At 45.8% G+C, this 22,105-nt stretch overlaps 1 protein-coding gene across 3 annotated transcripts in view; it reads right to left on the bottom strand.

Moving 5' to 3' along the window:
* The window catches only part of LNX1 (ligand of numb-protein X 1), a 175,209-nt gene that overhangs the window by 74,062 nt on the left and 79,042 nt on the right, over positions 1-22,105 (bottom strand). Inside the window, exon 1 of one of the 3 annotated variants that reach the window (XM_032851532.1) lies at positions 20,474-20,922. The exons of the other annotated variants lie outside the window; for them this stretch is intronic. Coding sequence (XP_032707423.1) covers positions 20,474-20,565 — 92 coding nt within the window. The 5' untranslated portion in view covers positions 20,566-20,922. Of the gene's footprint in view, positions 1-20,473; positions 20,923-22,105 lie in introns of those variants that run through there. 3 annotated transcript variants of the gene reach the window in all.

The following is a 22,105-nucleotide window of genomic DNA, read 5'->3' as shown; positions in this document are numbered from 1 at the left end:
CCTTTGCTTTCCATAAAGATCCCTGCAGAAGGGCCCGCTCTTTCCAGAGCACAGCTGTCTGATGGTCCCCATAGAAAATTCTCCTCATGCCAGTTGGGGGACTAACATCCCCAATAAGACCATTTAGGGAGGAAGTTCCAACCACAGGAGACAGAATAAACAGAATTCTTGAAAGCACTCACATCTTTCATGCAAAAGCGCTGGAGTCAGCTTTGGGGGTGCCCTAGCTTGTGCTGGACTGTGGGTCCAGCTGATGGGTCTCTGCTGAGGAGGCCTTTCCCGCAGGCAAGTTGAGGTCCAGCCTCCTCTCAGGGAAGGCTCCAGGCTGCCCTGGAAGTTGCTGTCAGGCATCCTCTGCTCCAAAGCTTTCCCCCTCTGGGAACCTGCTACACGGATGTTCTCTTCTCCCTTTTGGGTCAGAAGGTCCCATCAGGGGAGCTCAAGGATTGCCTTCTCTGGTGACAGAAGAACAGCAGGGACATTCTCACCCAAAGACTCTGTTATTAAGCACATAGGCTCCCTAGATGCGAAGAGGGCCAGTCAAGAGCAGAGAGTAGGATTTTGTTTATTTAGTGCATTGCCTTCTGGGTAGCACAGTTGGCCTGGCAATGGAAGACCTAAGCTTTACCTTTTCCTCCTCTCAGTGGCCATGGAAGTCAGGGGCTGAAGGGCATGGGGTCTTGAAGGGGAAGAGAGGGCCCCAGAAACCACACAGAGGAAATAGATCTGCCCAAGGAGCTTATTGAGAAAGAACCTGGACCTCACTCTCCCCTTAGGAACTCGAGTCCCTAAGAATAATTCTCAGCCAGGGCCACTTTATGTCCCAAGAGACATTTGGCAATATCTAAAGGCATTTTTGATTGGCACACCTGGGGAGGTTGCTTCTGGCATCTGGTGGGAAGGAGCCAGCAATGCTACTGAACATTCTATAATTCATAGGACCGCTCGCCGTGACTAAGAATGATCTCATTCAAAATATCAATAGTGCAGAGACTGCCCCTTACTGTACTGGTTAGGGGGTGCCAAGCACCTATGGATTTAAACAAGCTTGCCAGGTGATTCCAATGCACGCTGAGGTTTGAGACTCTGTCCACACCCTGGAAGTAGCCAGTGACCTCAGGTTGCCAGAGCAGTGAGGGTGGCGGGGTTGGGGAGCGGGAGGTAGATATGGGACTCCACAGAATATGACCTCATCAGTAGCACTGAAGACAACCACAGCCTACTCTATGAATTTTTTGTAAGATAGTCCCATGGAAGCCTTCACCATAAGACTCGTAATGGGACCGTGGTCTCTAAGAGTAAGTCCAGCAACCCCAAGCAGGAAGGCAAGGTTATGAGGAAAAGTTGTGTCTCTGAAATTATCAGCCTCACTGCCAGTTTCCCCATGGTTTTCTTCATGCCTTTGCTGATTCTCCGAGAGCATTTGCCAGTCCTTTCCTGAGTGTCCTGTGCTTCTGGGTAAGGTCCTATCTTCAACCTTAAGTGTCAGAAGTTGGTAGAAGGGGAGAACAGGTCTTGGATTTTGGTCACATGGTATACAACAGAAGGCTAATGGAACTTGTCTTTAGGGAAAGATGGGAAGAAGTTCAGGAGAAACAGCTCAACAGTCTTCTAGAGCTCAAGAGAGTAATGTATCAAGAGTCAAATGATTTGTGCTCTTTTTGTCTCTCTACTCAGCTGCCACAGCCTTCTGGCCAGGCTGTTATCTGTGGGGCCTCAGTGTCCTTGCCCAGGATGATGGCTGCAGTGCTTTAGGGATTGCTAAGTGAATGACCAAGCCATGGCCTTTTAAAAAGTTACTGTAGAAAAAAATGAGCATGCTTGAGTGTGGAAGGTAAGAAACCAGTAGTGCTGAGCTGTTGTAAGTGACAGTGTTTGTCTGTTAGGTCATGGAATGGATGGAAAAGGTGTTTGGCAATCTTGGAATAATTATGAATCCTCGTGGCTGAATCAGAAGAGAAAGATTTTTTTCTGTGTAATTTAAAGGTTTAGACTTTAAGGAACACAAAGGATAGATTTCAAGTCATAGGAGCCCCATCAATGTTGCAGTTTCCATTACAAACTAATCTTGTTTCATTAGGTTATTTAGACTCCATAAATAAGAGACCAAGCTTTGTTGTTTGGTTAAGGCAGGATTTTTTTTGTCCTTTTTTTTTTTTTTTCAAATTCTACTGTAATCATTGTCTTTCTCCTGAAATACTATTCCCATGACAAAAACTCTGCATCTTGATGTAGCCACAAGTAAAATATTTCCCACCCCCCTCCATCCAGAACAGAAAACTTTAATTCTGATCACCTGCAGCACTGGATGAGAAATCCAGCCAATGAAACAAACTGGCCCACTGCATTGTAAATAAAACTGAAGAGTAATTTTTCTTGATTAGTGTTGCTATTCTATTCACAAATAGCTTAAAACACCATATTAATGATCTCAGCGGTAAATGTTATCAGTTATAACAAACAAAACCCACCAAACACTCCTGATAGAGATTGGAGTGGGAGGACAAGGTAGGAGTAGACTCAATAATCAGTCGTAGATCCTGAATCGGCTCCTCATACCTGGTGCTGTAAGGATGCCAGGACTCCCCAGTCAATGTCCCCGCTTTATGCTCTCCCTCTCTTTCATTTTCTCCATTATTTCTTTCTCATCTATTGGCTAAGTTCATGAGCCCATGGGGCTGGGACTATCCTACCTCCTACATTCAGTATAGCATCTAATAACTGTTGACAAAGGCACCATCACCCTCATTTTATGAATGGGGAAGCATTGGAGCTCCAGTGCCAAAGTATTGGACTTCCTCAAGGTCACTATTTCTGAGAGGTTTTCAGGGACTGCACCAATGGAAGCCTTGTGGGTTAATCACTTGACCCTGACCTGAAGTCTTCCCACCGATTCATAAACAAACATTTTACAACACCGTGAACCATCTTATCATTGTTTTCTTTGGTATTCTACATAACAAGTTTGCATGCTTTTCCTTATTTAACCATGAAGAAATGGGTAGGGATAACTACATAAATGCAATGCCCTTCATCTGTGGATGCATCTTCTATGTTCAGGTTCAAGTCAAACGCTCATGGGAATCTCAGGGGAAATGCCTAATAGAATTTCCTCGAGTAATTGAAGCTATCCATCACCTGGGGGAGGAGAGGGTCAGCTTGCTTCCTTTGGAGGATGGTCCCAACACAAAGGACACAGCCACAAAATGTGTCCCCTGAGGAACTCCTTCTGTGGAAGACAAGCCCCAAAACGGTCATAGTAAAGTGTCTAGAAATGCTACTGAGTGGCATGGTGCCCAGACCACAAGCAGCTGCTGACCTCAGGTTTCCCTGTTCTCCTATGCCTTTGGTGGTACGGCATATCCTACAAACATGCCTTATAAAAACTTGTTCAGCAATACTGATCTACCAACTTTGGGTTACTCTCAGCCACTCCATTCCCAGTTTCACCACATTATTTACAAAGAGTTCTGGGGACACTGATGGGACAGATTCCTTGAATGAATGCTTGAAATGACCCTCAAGAGCCTTTGATTATATGGAGCACAAGGTGCTCATGAGAAATCACTCCTTTGTTCATATATAAAGTAGCTGGTTCTCTTCCCCTTCTTGCTTCTACACCTAACATTATTTTGACTTGCTTAAAAACCACCATCACCAACAGTGTGGTAGATTGCATTTATTACACTAGGATAGAAATAGCATTGACACAATGACGGCTCCGATACCAGGATGGTTCCTTTCACTGATGGTAGCCAAATACACTATCTCGGACTTGGTTTTAGTGGTGACCATTTCCTAGGAAACTCCGCCTTTCTTTTTACTGCTTTATTCATAGCCAAGCCAGTCATTATCCTGGCAAGCCATTAGATGAAGAAACTCACCTCCAGGCTTATTTTCTTTGCATTTTAAGATGGTGATGGGGAAAGTATAGATACTTTCCTGTCAAAGGAGACTGGCCTTAAAACAGGTGAAAAAAGGTGTATGATTTTCTTAAAGGCAGCCAACTTGCATGAATACCCAGTGCTTTGGATTGGAGCTCAACACTGTGCAAACCATGCAGGAATTGGGAATATGCTTGTAAAGGCTTTAAAATGGTAATCACCACTCTTGAAGTCCTATGTGTACAATAGCCTGAGGTCCACCCTTTCTTAATGGACTGAATCTTTTGTCCGAGGGCGGAGTTCTAGTCCTCCTTCTGTCCAGCCTTGTTCCTGGGTGGAGAAGGGAGGCAGGTTGCAGGGTCTCCCTCAACAGGTAGCAGTAGCTGCACATACGCATGTGCAAACACATGCACACCATGAGTAGTTACAAAGCATGGGGATGTGGCCCCTTTTTAGGTTCCTTTAGCATTCTTCCATCCTCTCCCTCTATTTACTCTATTTACTCTAACCTCACACGTTGTGCCAAACACTGGCTCTGCCGTCAGACTCAGGATCCTCTCAGTACTGCCTGAGCCCCTACCGGTGGACAACCCTGGGTTACTCCCCATCCAACAGGAGTCTAGAACCCCACCCTCTCACAAGGAAGGGCCAAGGAAGAGGTCTTTGAAAAAAAGGGGTGGGGGTGTTGGTGGGGAGAAAGCTTCCAATGAGCAGCACTCTTTCTTCCTCTTTAAAGGTACAATCTGGTCCATCCAGTTCCTTCTTTCCGGATGATGGTGTGGGGAAGTCCATGACCTGCTGAGACGGAGTCTCCTAAGGCTGGGTGGGGCTTGGCTGCTGTTAGGAACTGCTTCTCTCATGACTCTCACTTGGAATGTGAAGTATGTAAAGAAATTTGCATAGCAATTGGTTTCAATCAGCCATTGGCTAAATATAAATATAAATATCTCCCAAAACATCCCCCCCCCTCCACTACCGCAAAAATCCCATCAAGAACACACTTCCAAGCCTGGCACAAAGAACACATAGTAAGAGACCGCACTTAACACACAAACCTGAAGAGTGGGTGTCTGGATCGCCCCTGGATGGGACACCACTGTGCCTGTGTTGTATCTGTACCCCTTTCTACTAGACTGACCACAAAACCACTGGGATAAGTGGGACCTTGTCTTTAAGCCCAAGGACGAAGATAAGCACCGAGACTAAAACACTTCTGCCAGCCCTGTCTCTTGTTACGTACAATGGTTTTCCTTATAGTTCTGCTGTTTTGGGGGGCTCCTACCAACTCCAGGGGAATGCAGGGAGGAAGCACACATATACCTGGAGCTGGGAGTAAAAGATCAGAACCCCTACGCTTCTTTTCTGAACCAATTAGGATTCATCTCGGGAATACCACTAAATTGCAGCTCAGGTCCAATCCATCTGAGTAAGTCTGCCATTTTAGAAAAGTCCATCAATCTGCTTGCTATGCCAGATGGCTTAAGCCTAGCATCCCCGCATGTGTTTGGTTAAAAGCTCTCCCCCACATCACCCGCGTCTTACGTGGTGCATCTGGGATTCAAAGGCTGTGACTGAAAGAGCCTTCAAACTCGCAGGTGTGCAGCTCACTGGGGACGCTACACACAAATTTAAAATGCAGCAGCCATTAGTGTCCAGTCTCGTTACTTTCATAGCCAGGAGAGGCTGAACATGAATGCACGGACACAGGGGCCCTTTTGGGGTAGAGTGGGAAGGAGGGGGAAGAAAGGTAACTGAAGACCCTCAACAGGGACAAGATGTTCTGCAACTTCTGGAAGTAATCAGGGAGAGCAACGCCAAACAGCCCATTAACAATTGTGCACAGACAGCTCTACCTGGCCAAGTCCAGGACAGCCGAGTGGTTGAAGGGGTTCCAGAAAGGGGAACCTGAAAGTGGGGTCAGGCCAAGGACTGAATCGGCCTTGAAGGGTCCTTTTTTATACCACACTTTAAATAAGGTAGATTTCCTAACTAACATCCGACCAGCCCCATCACCATCCTACTCAATCAAAGGAGCTCTTCGGTGCTTTACAAAAACCAAGGGCTCCCTCTGGCACAAACAGGACCACAAGAGCCCTCCACCAAGGGGAGCTGCCAGATGCCCGAGGCCAGGTCTGGACGAGAGAAATGTCCATTGTTCCCTTCCCAGAAGGTCCCCAGCCATATTTCCTACCCTTCTGGTCCTCTAATCCTGCAGAATCTCAACAAGTAGGGAAGTCATTTTCTCCTCTGGAGACAGGGGTAGAGTGTATGGGTATTTACCTACTGAGTAGTCTGGGCTGACAAAATACCCCAATGTTTCCTAGTCCCTCCTCTTCCAACAGGTCTTAAGATTTGAGAACTTTAGAATTTCTCTTCTTGTTGTACAGGATTCACACAAACATTCTTTCACTTGTAGAAAGTGATTCTTTTCCAGCTGGTTTAACTTCTGCTCTGAGCTCTCAGAGTAAACATATACATAAGTCACCCAATACCAGGTCTGCTGTTGCTTAAAATGACGCTATCAAAAACACTGCTCACGACAGGTTTTAGATTAAAAGTAGGCTTTCAGAAAACAGCAACAACAGAGTCTTGTAAGCTGTGGGGGTAGGCCACACTGCAAGCTCCTCCCTCTTTGTAATGAGTGCCAATAGTATTTAACTTCTGCCATTCTTGCATGGGGCATCCATGACAAAGGTTCACCTGACCACGTGGTTAAGACTGGAAATTTGGTTTTAAGATGCTCCCGTTATTTTTGCTCAGGTCACTAACCAATACCAAGTCTAATTTGACTAAAATAAAATTGGCACCACAACTACACGGTTCTTGCTAAGAGCTCTAAATGATAATGGGGCTTCACTTGAATGTATTTTGATACCAACTTCAAAGCCAAGGGGCACACCAGCTTGTAAAGTTTGTTAAGAATGAGGGTTATTGCTTGTAAAGCTTGTTAAGAGTAAGGGTTATTGCATTATAAACAGAGATTTCTGTTGGAGTAGTCATGGGCAGAGAGTGGTTGCAGATTTACGTGTCCTTGCTTTTTGGGGTCAAACATTTGTCTTTAGTGAAGTAAGGGCGTTGGGTTTTATTCTAAAAATAAATGGCAGGAATGTGTGCTGGGACTTCAGGATTCTCTAGCGGGTGGGTGGAGGGATCAACCCAAGTCAGGATACAGATAACAACGGAACGAATTCAGAAAAATGCTCTCTAAAATCATGTTGATTTGGCAAGGTTATCTTACAAAGATAGGTTGGGTTGAATAAAATTATTTCCTGGGGGAAAAACGTGAATAATTAGTGCCAAGCTATTCATGCAATGGAAAATTCTACACTTTGGGAGGTTGAGCGACTTAGTGGTTTCTAAAAAACAGATCAGCATATTCCATTGTTCTTTTTTTCCCTGAAATTTATAGTTCATAATTCTTTAATTCCAATCTCTAGATCAAATGGAAAAAGTGAACACCTATTTAGTCATGTCAGAGACTTAAGGCACCAAACTGTCCTGAATACTTAAGAAGTAAGATGCCCAGACAATGGACTGCATCAATTCAGCTCAGAGAAAAAAATATACAAGTTGAAAGAGAAGAACTTAGCACTTAGCAATAGCTTTAGAATCTGCAAGCTCACCCTGAGTCCTAAAGAACAGGCCAAGAAGCTTAAAAAAACACAGATCTGCTAGGTTTTTAAAAGAGGCCAACAGCAAAATAAAAATGTTAAGACATGAAATGCTAAACTCCTTTAAAAATGTAAGCATAAATAAGTGAAATTGAGAGTTATAAACTCACATGGATCAGTTCAGACAAAAAAACTAGAAACAGGACTATTTGGCAAGCGCACACATACATTAATCAGCTGCTCCAGATGACACGCATCCTCAGGGTATAAGAGAATTTGACTAACGTGCTTACTGAACAATGGTGCAGTAAAGATGAATAATTATTTCTGAAAAATTACCTTGCACACAGGGAGATGTCAGAAGATTGGAAAAAGACCAACAGCATGTGATAGTGATATAGAAGGAAAACAAAGGGTAGTGAGAAATTAGCATAGGATACATGCGGTTGTTAGTTGTGGAATAAATATTAGGGGAGCGAAATGTAGAAGGATCAGAATACCAAGAACGATCTGCATTTATTCTTTTTTTTTTTTTTGAAGATTATATTTATTTATTTGACAGAGATCACAAGTAGGCAGAGAGAGAGGAAGGGAAGCAGGCTCCCTGCTGAGCAGAGAGCCTGATGTGGGGCTCGATCCCAGGACCCTGAGACCATGACCTGAGCAGAAGGCAGAGGCTTAACCCACTGAGCCACCCAGGCACCCCGAACAATCTGCATTTAAAGTACCATGGGCAAGTTCATGGATTATCTTGAAGACTTTAAGACTGCTCTTGTGGTAGTTAAGAATGTAAAGGAATGGGGAGGAGGGCATTGAGCCGAATGTGCGCTGAGTCTTGGGAAAGAGTTTCTACTGGTCCAAAGATTCAAAATGGAGTCTTGAGAATGGATGGAAATCCCAAGTAAACGAGGTATTAAGCCCAGTCATGGAAAGGTGTTTCAGAGGGGGCTCTTAATCTGCCTACACATCATACCCTGACTCACTGTCCTGATAGAGGGCCCAGGACAGGGTGTCATGAAACTTATAGAGGACATGCAGGTGGAATACCAAAGAAGACCGGAGATGGGAGGAAAGGAGAAAACCGGGTCAGACAGGTACACCTAACAAACAGAATCCACCAAAACCAGGTATGAACAGGCTGGAGAAACCTAGAAGGGGACACAAATTAGAGATGAGAAAAGTAAACATGAACTCACAGTGGAGCAAGGGCAGGAGGCATTGTGTGGAGAGGGAGGCCATTGGCACCAGAGACTCATTTAGAACTACATTGGGAGCATGTGACCCAGAATGATGTTTAACCAGGTGAAAGTTCTACCCAACCTCCTTCAATAACAATCCAGCCAAAGTGAAAGAGGAAGTAGCAGGATCTTCCCTTCACCCAGCCTGCCCAGAAACTGGCTCCTTTCCCATGGGAATCCTGGGGTGTAGGAATCCTCATTCACACTCTACATATGAGACAATGGAGGAGAGAGGCCACATCAGAAGACGTGGACCAAGACAGTGGCAGACGTAGGGTGTGCAAACAGGTCAGCCCCACTCCAAAGTCAGACTCTCCCATACCAGATGCGCTCACAGCCTTCCCTCCCTTCAGGTTTCTGGGCAGACCTCACTTTCTCAGAGGCCTTCTTATATAATTAAGCCAGGGTCAGGAGACGCTAACTTCATACCACTTATTTCCATCTGATGTGACAGATATTTGCTTACTGCCCTCTCATTGGAACACATGTTTAGTGCAGGGTTTTCAGAGCCCTAGAACATATCTGAGGTTTTACAGGTGCTTGATAAATACATGATATTAAATTATTACTTCCTGGGAATGAGTGCTTTGTTTTTACCAGTTCATCTACCGGCAGGTTGCCTAGTTTGGCAAAACACTTAGAGGAGAAGAATTTTAAGAAGTGTGAGAGATCTTGCTAGATATTTTTTCAGAACATTGATTTAGCTCTACTGAACAAAGCAGTCAATATGTTTCTGTAAGGCACTGCTTTTATGCCCTGTCTTTGTTAAATAGTAGACAAGGAATCTGAAGGAGAACCAAGCCACTGGACTCCTTTGTGTCTCAATCCAACCCCATCCACCACACCAGGAAAGTAATAGGATATGGATATCCATACAAAGAAACCAACTGAAAAGTTACTTGTCACCCTGACGCTTTCTTAACGATACTAAGGAACTGATGAGGAATTGAAAAGAAAAACCAAACTGACCACATTTCTCACAGAATAACCTAAGTTGTCTGGTTATTTTGTCATTGAAGAAACAAAGCTGAAGTTCGAACGCTCTTTTCTTTGTCCCATTGACCCTCCCCTGTTCTACTTTTGAGCCCTAGACACACCATTCTTGTCTAGCTGCCATTTAGAGTTTTAAATTCTCTGAAGCAGGTCAGAAGTGTTTGGGGGCTTTTTATGGAAAGTCAGCATCTCTCAGGTGTTTAATCATTCTTTTGTGATGTTAAAGGAATTAGAATTCTCTGATGAGGCTGGGCTGCTGTCCCGAGTAGAATCAGAGGCGGCCAAAAGGGGGGATACTTCTGGAAAGAGCCTCCAGTAAGTAATCAGACACCACTACCACCACTGCCTGATACCACACTGGTCTCTTTTCTACAGAGAAAAAGTATGAGGGGAACAGAGAAAAGAAGTTGGCTTGTAGAGCAGCAAAGGGGGAAGCAAAAGTAGCTACCATAGGTCTCTAATGCTCACTCGCAGGCGTGGTATGTAGGCTGTATATGCAGGAGCTCATGTAGCCCTTACAAACAGCACAAGGCTGAGCTTGGAGATGTTAAGGTGGCTGCCCGAAGGCCTGCATCTAGTAAGTACAGAGCCAAGGTCTGGATGGCTCTGGAGTCCACGCTCACAATCGCCAAGCTACGTGACCTGCACCCGCCTGATGACCCCTCAGATCCTCACAGGATTTGTGTCATGGGAGAAGGGGCTTGGGCTTCTGATGGTCCCCCAGATGTTTTTCTACAAAAACTGCAGCATTTTGGAGAAAAGGGCTATTGCAGATGCATTCACAACAGAATCCCTCTGATAGTCTCTTCATTCATCAAGAAGCTCATGAGACCAGAGGGTTTTTTTGGCTGGGCCCTCTTATGTCTATTTCAGTGGGGAAAAAAAAAAATAAGGATACCTGCTGGAAGAATCCATCTTCAGCACAATTTTAACTGGCCAGAGAACCTATAGAAACATTTTGCCCAGAAAAATTTCATCTATAAAGGAATTTGCTTTTCTGGTTTAGAATCCATCACGGTCCCCCAACCTGGCCCTAGTAAATTATAAACACCTACAGCAACTTGACACCCAACCCAGTAATGCCATCTTCACAGCAACAAAGGGAGATGTGGTGGGCAGGGGGGAGGGGGAGAGTGAGGGGAAGTCCACAACCTAAAATCAGGATGCCTGTGTTCCAGGCTGCCTGGCTCATCTAGGGGAGATTTCCCAACCTCAAGGACTCTTACCTCTCTCATCAGGAAGATGGGGATTCACTGCGTTTGCCATGAGGTTCAAGGAAGGTCATTTATCTACCATTACCACAGCTAACGTTTGCAGCACACTTACGATATTCCAGGTGTCCACTAAGTGTCTCATGCATGTATTTCATTCTTACCCCATGAAGTAGGTGCTACCATTAAGAGCTCTGATTGAAGGATGGGGAACTTCTGGCCCCACTGGGATGAATTAATCTCTCCAAGGTTACATAGCTGGTAAGTGATGCACCAGCATTTGGACTCAGATCTGAGTGGCTTCAGAGGCTATATTTTTAATTACTAGAAGCTGAAGCTTATAAGTGTCTCATGACTGGGTTCAGCCCTGCTGCTCTGCTGCTATCCGTTGTACATGAAAACCTTGGAATGTCATGTTCAAATGGAAAGCCTTATTGCTGTCAAAGGGCCCCAGTTCTTGCAAATGGATCAAGGAATTCGTGAGAGAACATTCTGAGCATGCGCCTCTGCTCAGATTCCCCTCAGAGGACACTCAGTTCCTAACAGGTCAGTTGCACATCTATGTCCTTGCTTTGCCCGAAGCTGTTTAAAATTTTAATAACTAGCTCTAGCTTTATGGTTTCCTGAGGCTACATTAAAATAATGAATGCATTTCCCCCCCAAAAGTGTCATGATGTGTTTGAGGTCACATAGTTTGGTGCTGACAGGGCTGAATCTTTTGGGTAAATTACGGTGCCTCAGTTTCTTCTATATAAATGGGAAGATTGGACCAGATCAACTCCATGGCCTCATTTGGCTCTAAAAAAGGATGGTTCTGGGCCACAGATTCCACCAGCCAAGTAACATGCTGGATCAGGCCTTCCTCTACAAATTGGGGAAGGGGAAAGATGGATAGGAAAGAGCAAGGAAGTAGGAGTTTCAGTGTGATGGTAACAAGGAAGAGAGCTAAGTGGCTAAGGGAGACTCTGGGGAGAGAAGGGGGTGTGGGAAAGGAGCCACCCATGGGAGTGGAGCCACATGGGAGGAGTGGCCCTTGCCCACTGACGAATGGCTCTGTCCTCTCTGGGCTTCACCCTGAGATACTGGGCACGCTCTCTCATCTCAGCCACTAACCTGCCTCTTCAGTGAGGGAGGGAAGAAAAAAGGGACTGTATGGTTTCAGCAATCCCTTTTTCTTGATTTCAGCCCACCTGTGCTCATTGTGGATGGAGCTTTGTGGTCAAATTTCATGACAGCAAAGACTCCCAACTATTGTAGGATGTGTCATTATTTTACAGATTATCAAGAAAGAAAAATACTGCCCCTTATCGTTGTACAGTGTCACTGATAAGATGCAACTGACTTTCAGAGATATTAACATTTTAGAATTGATGAAATATATTCTTATATTTATTGCTATTATTAAAACCTATACTTAAAGGGTTTGCCATGTACCAGGAACTGTATTATGTGCTTTACATGATCTCATTCAGCACTTACCACAACCTGTGAGGTAGGTGTTGTTATCCCCATTTATAGAGGAGAAAAGCTCAGAGAGGCTAAGTAATTTGCCCAAGGTTGCCCAGCTGGCGGAGACCAAATAGGAACCTGAGTCAGTCTGACTCCAGAGCATGTGCCTTTAGTCATCAAGTTCTCTCATCAACAGCTTTCACAGTGGTGGGCCATTATGGTCCTTGGGATGACAAAGGGACTTAGTCATTGTCTTGGGGCCCTGGCTTTCCCTTCTCTTACTCTAGGTAGGAATGCTAATGAAGAGGATGGAGAAGGCACCACAGGTGCCCATGGGGAATTGGGGAAACTCTTCTTAGCTTTGGATATGCAAGAGTTAAAACACAAAAGAAGTAGGCAGCAGGATTCCCAGGGCTGTCTCTACAGGAGAGAGGTAGTGAGGGGAAGGTGGGGGACACACAGACTGTAGGTCATTGCTCACACAGAGGGGGTTACTGTAAGACTGATGATTATGCCTCGAGGCATGCAGGAGCCTTCCAAGGATTTGCCTGGGGACCTGGCAAGTATGAATTCATGTTTGTGTCTTAAAAAGAGGACTCCTCAAACTCTAACTCCTTCAGGTTTCACAACCCGGGTTCCTCTCCAGCCCCACTCCTGGGGCAGGGGGACAGTGAGGGAGGTTTATGAAAATAGGTATGTTTGAGTAGAGGAAACTGGGAGAGTAGGGTCCACTTGGGCCACATGAAGAAGTGATGGTCCAAAAAAGGTCGGGGGGGGGGAATGACTAAGGAAAGATGTCTGGTTCTTTGGTCCACAGTTTTCTTTGGCCCGCAAAAATGGGCCATTTCCTGCCCTATGCCTTCCAAGGCCAATCCCACAGACAGGCAGTGGGAAATCTACTGTTTACTTTGAAGGGGCAGTGTTCCAGTGCAAGAGGAGTCCTGAGAGTCTGTTAACTCTGTGGTGGTCTCCAAAGTGCAGACACCCATGAGGAATATGGGGAGGAGGCAACAGAACTCTTAATGTAGACTTTGTCCTTTTCCAGTATTTGTGTTAGGTTTTCTAATGGGTAGAATATAGTAATACAGGTGTAAGCAGATAGCTATACATTGGATAGGCATATGGACCAATTTCCTTATTGATATGGGTCTGTTGGAAGACTATCACCTTCAGGAGAAGACTATCTCACCCCATTCTCTGTAAGTTCCCCTCAAAGCTCTGGATGACAAGATCAAACAAACCCCACTCATTCTGGGTACATTCATAAGATTGTTTTGGATCTTGCCTTTACATTTCCCTCAACTTGGTAGTAAATTAATATAATTATTTTTTCTCTTTTTCCAGCTACTAGCCTAGTAGTTGGAGTTTGCCAAAGCTATATTCCTCAAAATTTACCTCAAGAATTCCTTTTTATTTATTTATTTAATTAATTAATTTATTTATTTTATTTATTCCTTTTTATTTATTGCATTGATGGTGAGGGGTGATGGGGGGGGTGGAGAGAAGGTATAATTAAGAAATATGGCAACCAACTGCAAAGTGTAGACCTTATTTAGCTCATGAGTCAAACAATCTGTAAGAAGAAAAGATAGACAAATGGGGAAAATTTGAACTGACTGGATATTTGGTTAAGAATCTTTACCCTTTAGAGATAAATATTGAAAGGTCTACTAATCAAATACGGGGTTTGAGATTTCCTTGAAAACAACTCAAGGATCTAGATGAAACAAGACATCCATGAATTGTTATTTAAGATGGGAGACAGGTTACATGGGGATTTATTATACTTTTCTATGTGTGCATTGAGATTTTCATTTTAAGAAGTTAAAAAGAAAATAAAGTCAAGCAAACATGAAGAAATCAGTGAGGGAGTCCTGCCGTGAAAGAAACCCTCACTTTGTCAGTCATGCACCTGAATCATGTGACCCAAAGAAAGGCAAATGTGATTGGCTAAGCATTTGGGTGGGATCTTGAAACTCCCAGAGTTTGCATTTTAGACCAGAAAGGGAATGGTTTAGGACTGGAGTTGCTTTTCTGCTCACAAAAGAGTACTTGCTGATTCCTAATGGAATGAATAAATAGATAAATAGATAAATAAATAAATAAGACCATTAAGTTAGATCCCTCTGAAATTTGGACATCAAAGAATGATTGCGAAGCAACATTTTGATGAGTTAAGTACAGATGAACCGGGAACATGCGCTTCAATTTCCTTCCAAATATACACGTTTGTAGATTTAAGGACAAATGCTCTATTAAACATGTGCTAAACTGCAATGCTTCGAAAGACATTAAGAGAGTCACTGAACCCAAGTGGGCCCTGGCTCTGGTCCCCCAGATTGGAGCCTGTTCCTCTCCTTTGGAGAAGAGTTTCTCCACCTCACCCCATTTCCTCTGTAAACTCTACCTCCTTCCTTCCGGATCTAATCCAAACTTGACTTCAGATTCTCAAAACATAGAGGACAAGAAAAATCCAGAGATCAGCAACTTTTTTTTTCCCTCCTCTGTTTTGATGAGAAAGAAGCAAATTCTTGGAGACCCAACTTGGAAAGTGTTTACTGGCAAATCCATAAAGCTCACCCTGTTGGTTTACACTTGGGAAGTGTTGGGAGTAGTTAACACAGTGAAGGGCAGAGGAAATGGGGGATGAGGTAATACCACTATGCTCCCTCCCCTCCTCTCTCATGCCAGAAAGAGCCCAAATGCAACCATCTAGACCAACCTCATGCAGAGCTGCACATGGTACAAAGCTTTTGAAGGTGACGTTCTCCCAGGCTATGCGGCTCAGGACCCAATACTCAGCCCATGGCTAGCTGAAGTCAGCAGGGAGCAGAGAAGTTACTAGGGCCTATGCTGCTGCAGAGCCTTGACCTAGAGAATGGGAACCCAAGAAGCTGGACCAGGGCCAAATGAGTACCACACAACACAGAGGCCAGCGATCCTCACTGGAGTGCCTGGAATGTCGAGCTAGGAGTGACTTAAGATGCTCTTTGGCCTGCAAGCCCCAAAGTGAAGGTTTTTGCTGCAGGAAGGTGATGCAGTTTGTCAGAAAGTGTGTTTTGCAGGTTGGTTGGAGAAAGTTCCACTACGGAGACGGTGGGTGGTTGGAGTCCTTGGACCTAAGACACTCGGTGGGTGTTCTGCATCTCTGAAGCCTGGGCCCTACCCCACCTCCCAGGGAGGACACACACAAGGCTGTCACAGAGCTCCTGCTGCTCTTGGCAGCTCCTCCAGGAGACCTCATTTGTCCGTAGCCCTCAATGGTTCCAATTATGAAATTGGAGTCACTCATCTTAATTTCCCCACACACAGAATTCCAGGGGGAATAAACCTTCCCTGCTTGGAACTGCTGTCTCTACAGGGGTCAGAGTGGAGTTTCTCCCTCCAGATACTGGCACGAACACTGTTCACAGATAGGCCACTTACAAACCAAAATATTTGGCTACAGACTGTAATGGCATCCATTTCCTGACTTTCCGAGGAGTCACAATGGCAGCGGCATTGGCTTTGGAGACTGGCCATCCTGTGGTGACTGTGCCTCTCTGTCTTCTGGCCACCTGTAGCTCTAAAGCAAAGGGCAGTTTCATGCTTTGCAAGGCGGGACCCAGGACACACTCAGACTTCCACCACGGGCGTGAACGCAGCACCCAGCCACACGGGAAGTGGAAGTGAGAAGTGCTGGGAGCGTGACAGGAGCTAAAAATGGTAATGGGGAGAGGGTGGTAAAGGACAAAACTTTTCAGTTTTCTGTAAATGGCTCTTGAGAGTTGGGTGTGTACCGTAGAACACATCTCACCAGCGACCAGACCAGGTTTTCCCCGGGGTTTTTGTTCAATGAAGTACACAGAGAGACATTACTCAAGACAGAGGAGATCAAAGCCATTGCTTTCTGCAATGCCAGAGACGAGGCTAGCTCGAATCCTTATGAGCAAGATCAACAAGCTCCCTTCCACAGAAACCAAACCAGGGTCTTCTTCTGAAGACCTTGCAGTATATGTAGCAATTAGCCAAGATAGGAGCCAAATTCCTGTCTCCCAGTTTCATGGAAGCACAAGGATGTAGAAGTTGGGTGTGCAGAAGGGAACATCCCCCAGGTTCTCCCTCAGGACTCACCAGGTAGAAGACAGGGACCGCTGAGGAGACAGAGCAGACCTGGAGAGTGAAGGGCTTGTTCTCTGCGGGGGATGTCAGGGCAAGCGAATATGCGAGCTGGAGCTAAGAGTTCTCTTGTGGCAGGGCCCAAAAGAATCACCTGGGGAGCTTGGGGAGCATGAAGATGGTGGGCCCATAAGGATCACTGGGAGCTTCAGAAGGGAAACAGATGCCCCCTACCAAATGCTTTTGATTAAGCAGGTTTTAGAGCCCAAATATCTGCATTGAGTAAAACAAACCCCAGCCCTCAGTTCTCACCTGAGGGGTCCTCAGAACCCACGCTACTCTCAAGACTTCACCTGTAAGTCTCCTCATGTGTAGCACAGCCCAGGATGAAAAGGCCCTACCCCTGCTCATGCTTATGAGACTAGGGTCCATTTCCTACATTCACTTTGGGGTCTAGGAAATTCGGAAAGTTTGTGGAAAGGTGGGGGTGAGGGTTCATGGGGGAAGAGAGCATGGCCCTTCATGGTCATGGGGTGCTCTTTGTGGGCCCTGAGAGCAATCCTAGATGCCCTGCCTCTAACCTAGGGGCTGGGATTCCACATCAAATGCTCTGGTTTTCAGCTGCTCCTGTGGAATTCACTATCTGTGTCAAGGCACCAGGTGGTCATGGACATGTTTAAAAATGGAGATGCCCACGGTCATAAACGGTTGACTCTGAGGCCCAGCTGGGCAGGCAGAAGTGATCTGCTGGAGTGTTGCAGCTTTGTTTTAAATTGAATTTGAATGCTTTTAGACACTATGCATATCTTCTATAATATGTATCATACAGATCATATACATATACAATAATATATATTAAACTATATGTAATATCTAAAAACATTTGAATTACACACACACACACACACACACACACACACACACACACTGCTGTTGTTCAGAGGCCTCACCAGTTCCTTTTGTCTTACAACTGAATGATTCACATACTTAAATAACTCCTTCCTGGTTCCTGTAGGCATTTGGGTTTGTGGCCACCCCAGGCTCCACCATATAACTGACGCTTTTTACAGGATTAGTTCCAATTTTCCAGCTGGGCTCTGAGGAACAGGACCCAGGCAGAGAGAACCTTTGCCTTAAAGAGGAAGGAAAATCCAGGAGGGTCTCTGCAGCTGGGAGCATAGCGGACACAGGTCAACCTCACCCAAGGCCAAGGTGCCAAAGCTCAGATGAAGGGAGGGTGGGGTAGGAGGAAATGTGGCTTCCCAGCCCTTTCCAGTGACACAGCTCTGCCTGCTTTCAAGATCCCAGTGGTCTAGGGTAGTGAGAGAAGTGTCTCTTCATCTCAGGAACATGCAGCCATCATCCTATGGCCCTAGCTTCCAAGAACAGTGAAGGGATCCAGAAGTCCCATTTACTGCTCTTCATTGTCGTTTCTCAAAGCTTTGGTGACAACCACAGCCACCTGGCAACCTCTGTCAGTGCCCTTTACCCTGCCTGAAGTGCTTTCTCTTCCCATCTGTGATTCTGCCTACTCTTTCCCTAATGACTTCAAAATCCAGATCAAACTGCCAACTTCCCTAGAAGCATTCCCTGACCAATTTCATGGAAATGGGTAAACTCCACTTCCTCTCAACTTATTGCCTACCCTACTTCTCTTTTTTAATTACTTTGATTAACATATAATGTATTATTTCCCCTTATGCTTTGGCCCACTGCTAATATTTCTGAAGTATATAAATTTCATCTTCTCAGTTGGATTATCAGCTCCTTGAGGGTTGGTACTATATCAATTTTTTTACCGTCCATATTTCTCAAAGCACCACCATAGTACCTGAAATGTGTCATTAATTTACCGATTAGTTCATTATCACACTAGTAGCTTCAGGTAATAGCTACACAGAATTCTCTCATCAGTCATGCCCAGGGACTGGAAGCTTCCAGAAAGTTCTGGCAAATTAGTCTGGGAACACCATTCTGGCAATTTCCTGGCATTAGGCTTCTTGGACTGCGTCACATCTTGGAAAGAATGGCCTGTTTGGGTCCAGTCACTCAACATAAAAGTTGCCTCCATTCACGTACTTGTAGCAAAGAAACCTGATAGGCCAGTGTGAAGAGCCTTCCTTTAATGAGGCTGTAAAACTGAAAGTAACTTAATGGAGAGGCTCAGGAGCACCTACAGTGGGTTGAGTAGTGGTTCCCCAAAAGATGTCCACCTGGAGTTTGTGAACATGACCTTACTTAGATAAAGATGTAATTCAGTTAAAGATCTCAAGTGGAAATCATCCTGGATGATGCAGGTGGACCCTAAATCCAATGCCAAGTGTCCTTATAAGCAGAGGAAAAGACAGAATTGGAAAGGACACAAGTGGGAGGTCATATGGTGACGAAAGCAGAGATTGGAGCAATGCGGCCAGGAGTCAAGACGTGCCTGCAGCCACCAGGAATGGGAAGATTCTCCCTGACAGATTTCTTGGGGAATGGGGCCCTGCCCGCATCTTGATTTCAAGGCTCTGGCTTCCAGAACCGAGAGAGAAGAGATTTCTGCTGCTTCAACCTACCAAACATGCGGTCACTGCTACAGCAGCCACTAGGAAAGGAGCACAGAGGCCAAGAAGGACAACAGGTGGGGACAAGGGTACCGAGGAGGGGCGCTGTGGCACCTGACTTCAGAGACACCATCAAAGGAGAAGAAGGAGACTTGCCACAATCCCAAGGAGCTTGCCCTTGTATATTTCTCTAGAAAAGCTTCCATATGCCATTATTACCCCAGAGATGCTCACCATTCGGGCTTAGCCCACATACTTTGCCTTTGAGCCTTCTTATCTGAGGACTGGGGTTACAGTCCAAAAAGATGGGATGAGCTAATCCTGAAGTGCAGGGTCTTCAGAAGGAATTGTGTGTCTCCAAGGACCTAACTCCTTTATTCTCTCCTCTGTTTATCAAGAATTTATTGAGCATCTCCTATGCTATACACATTGGCTAGTCTGGCTAATTACAAAAGAGGTCCTGGTTATCACCACATGCTCAGGGGCGGGGGTGGGGGTGGGTTACCTCTACCTATATCCCATCCACTGAGCTTTTCACATCTCAGCCCTTCGCCAGAAATGGTTCACATTCACCTGCAATCCTCTTGTCAGGCTCACTAACAAAAGGAGTCAGAAAAACATCACGGTCGAGTTTGGGTGTGTGAGTCATTTCCTCTTATAAAATAGACATCGGTCATGTAGGAAAATGTCTGTATTTTCTTTGAGAGGCACAGTGAAGTATTTGGGGGCAAAAGGTCGTGACTGCCATTTACTCCAAACCACCTGAATAAAATACACGAAGTAAATGTGGCAAAGCAGTCATCGTGCGACCAAAGTGAAGGGATGTGGGGGCTTGCTGCGCAGTTTTCTCGGCTTGCCCATATGTTTACAAATGGTCAAACCCCAAACTCCAGCGAACATCTACTATTTATTTATTTATTTTTTACACACAGGGCGATCGCTCTACTGTGCTGAAGCTGTCCGTGTTTTCAGGTACAAAGATTGAGTGTCTCCATAAAGGGAGTTGTCTTCTCTCAACTAGAAATGCAGGATAGGGGCTGCAGATCTGTGTCTGCAAGCCTGGTTCTTAATTGCTCTTTGGTTCTATTTATGGAAGGAAGAGAAGACACATCTATTGAGAAAAAGTCGGGTACCAAAAAACAACAAACCAAACAAAATGCAGCATTGGCACAGAAGCAGGAAGAAAATGCCTCCCTGGGAAAGAAGGGCATCCGTAAGATGGTGGTTTTTGTTTTTTTGTTTTTTGTTTTCCCTTTGGTAAGTTACAGACCTAAGCATGCAGCTTGAGACTGCTGGCTGGCTGGGTGCTTTGTCAAGTGCATCTAGCTCATGTGGGATTGATTCCTTTAAACAGACATACCAGCCAGGGAACGGAGTCCGGTTCTACCCCCAACACACCCGACACACACACACACAGGCAGGCAGCGTGATCGCGGGACTCACAGTTCTGAGCACAGGAAATGCAGGTTGCCCACATTGTCAATGTAGTTGGCAGGGCTTAGCCAGGGCAGGACCAGCAGCAGAAGCGCCTTCATTTTTCCGACCAGGAGGCTGCTTTCTTCCCAGCCACCTTCGCTCTGTCAGCTGTAGGGGCCCAGCCCAGCTCAGTTCCCTGAAATAAGCCTGGCCATCTCCCCACAGTCAGCAGAGAGTAGGCACGTGATGTGGAACCCTTGGATGGAGCCACGCTGAAAAATCACAGGCCTGGAAGAGGGTTGTGCCCTCTGCTTCTCAGATGGGGAGACAGGAGCCCGGAGGGACCCACCATGGTTGGCAAGAGGGCTTGGCTGAGAGCAAGCAGGCTGATGCCCGGGAAAGAGACCTGCCCCTCCTGCAGGATGCCGACTGGTTCTTGGGAAGCAGCTGGTACATTGACATCACCGGCCGGGAGCAGATGGACTGGAAGCTGAGCTGCGTGGGGAGAGGGCATGGGCATGACACGTTCACACCCCACAGTGTGGCTAGGCAAAGCATCAAAAGCTGTCCCCTGCTTTGCTAGAGGAAGACACTATAAGAAATTAGCATCTTGGCACACAGCCTGGAGATCGGAGCTCGAAGTGAGTCTCCAGATACTGAGACAAAGGAGGGTTAAACACGAACCGACTCCTTCCCCGAGTGTATATTTAGAACATGCCTTTAGGATGTTTTACCTGTCCCTGTCCTGATGACACTGGCAGCCCTTAAGAGAAGTGACAGCTTCTCTATTCACTTGGACAACCGGCCCTTTACAAGGTTATGGCTGAATCGCTCTCTTTGAGACTAGTGGAGAGCTGTGATAGACACACCTGGACTTCTGCCGGAACCAGGTTCAGGTTCAGGTTCCGGTTCTGCATGAAGGGAAGTCTCTCTGTTCTTCTTCCTCCCCTGAGAGGCTGAACTAAGCTCTGGTACCAGCTGTAGGAGGCTGGGCAGTCCATGTAATCCCCCGAGGCTAGCTGCCTCCTTTCTGAAGTGGAGCTCTCTTCATGCCTGACCTGTTAGACACAGATCTGCAGCCCCTGTCGTGCATTTCTAGTTGAGAGAAGACAACTCCCTTTATGGAGACACTCAGTCTTTGTCCCATTAGGACTTCTTTGCATGCCTAAGCTCTGTGATACCCCAGAAGCTCCCGGGACTCCCCACCTTCTCCCCCATCTTCAAGAGCACTAGAATCTGGGATGCCTGGGTGGCTCAGTTGGTTAAGCATCTGCCTCTGGCTCAGGTCATGATCCCAGCGTCCTGGGATCGGGTCCCACATCAGGCTCCTTACTCAGCGGGGAGCCTGCTTCTCCTTCTGTGCCCTGCTCCCCCTGCTTGTGCACTCTCTCTCTCTCCCTCTGACAGACAAATAAATAACATCTTTTTTTTTCTTTTAAACCAAAAGAGGGCTAGAATCCATTTGGGTCTTTGTGGCTCAAGGCCTCAATCTTAACAGAAATGGCTTAAAGGGATAGTTCCGCTAACACACCCAAGCAATTCCAGCAAACTTGACTGACTGGGTCGAAGACCAGGGAGAAGTCGGTGAGGTGAGACCTGACACGGTGAGCGGCAGCAGACAGGAATTTGGCCTCAGAGCCCCGTGTTTACCTGAGGCAG

This window comes from Lontra canadensis, unplaced genomic scaffold, assembly GCF_010015895.1.
Source record: "Lontra canadensis isolate GAN:19392208 unplaced genomic scaffold, GSC_riverotter_1.0 scaffold1, whole genome shotgun sequence".
In the NCBI taxonomy this organism is placed as follows: Eukaryota; Metazoa; Chordata; class Mammalia; order Carnivora; family Mustelidae; genus Lontra; species Lontra canadensis.
This window is presented reverse-complemented; position numbering and strand designations above follow the sequence as displayed.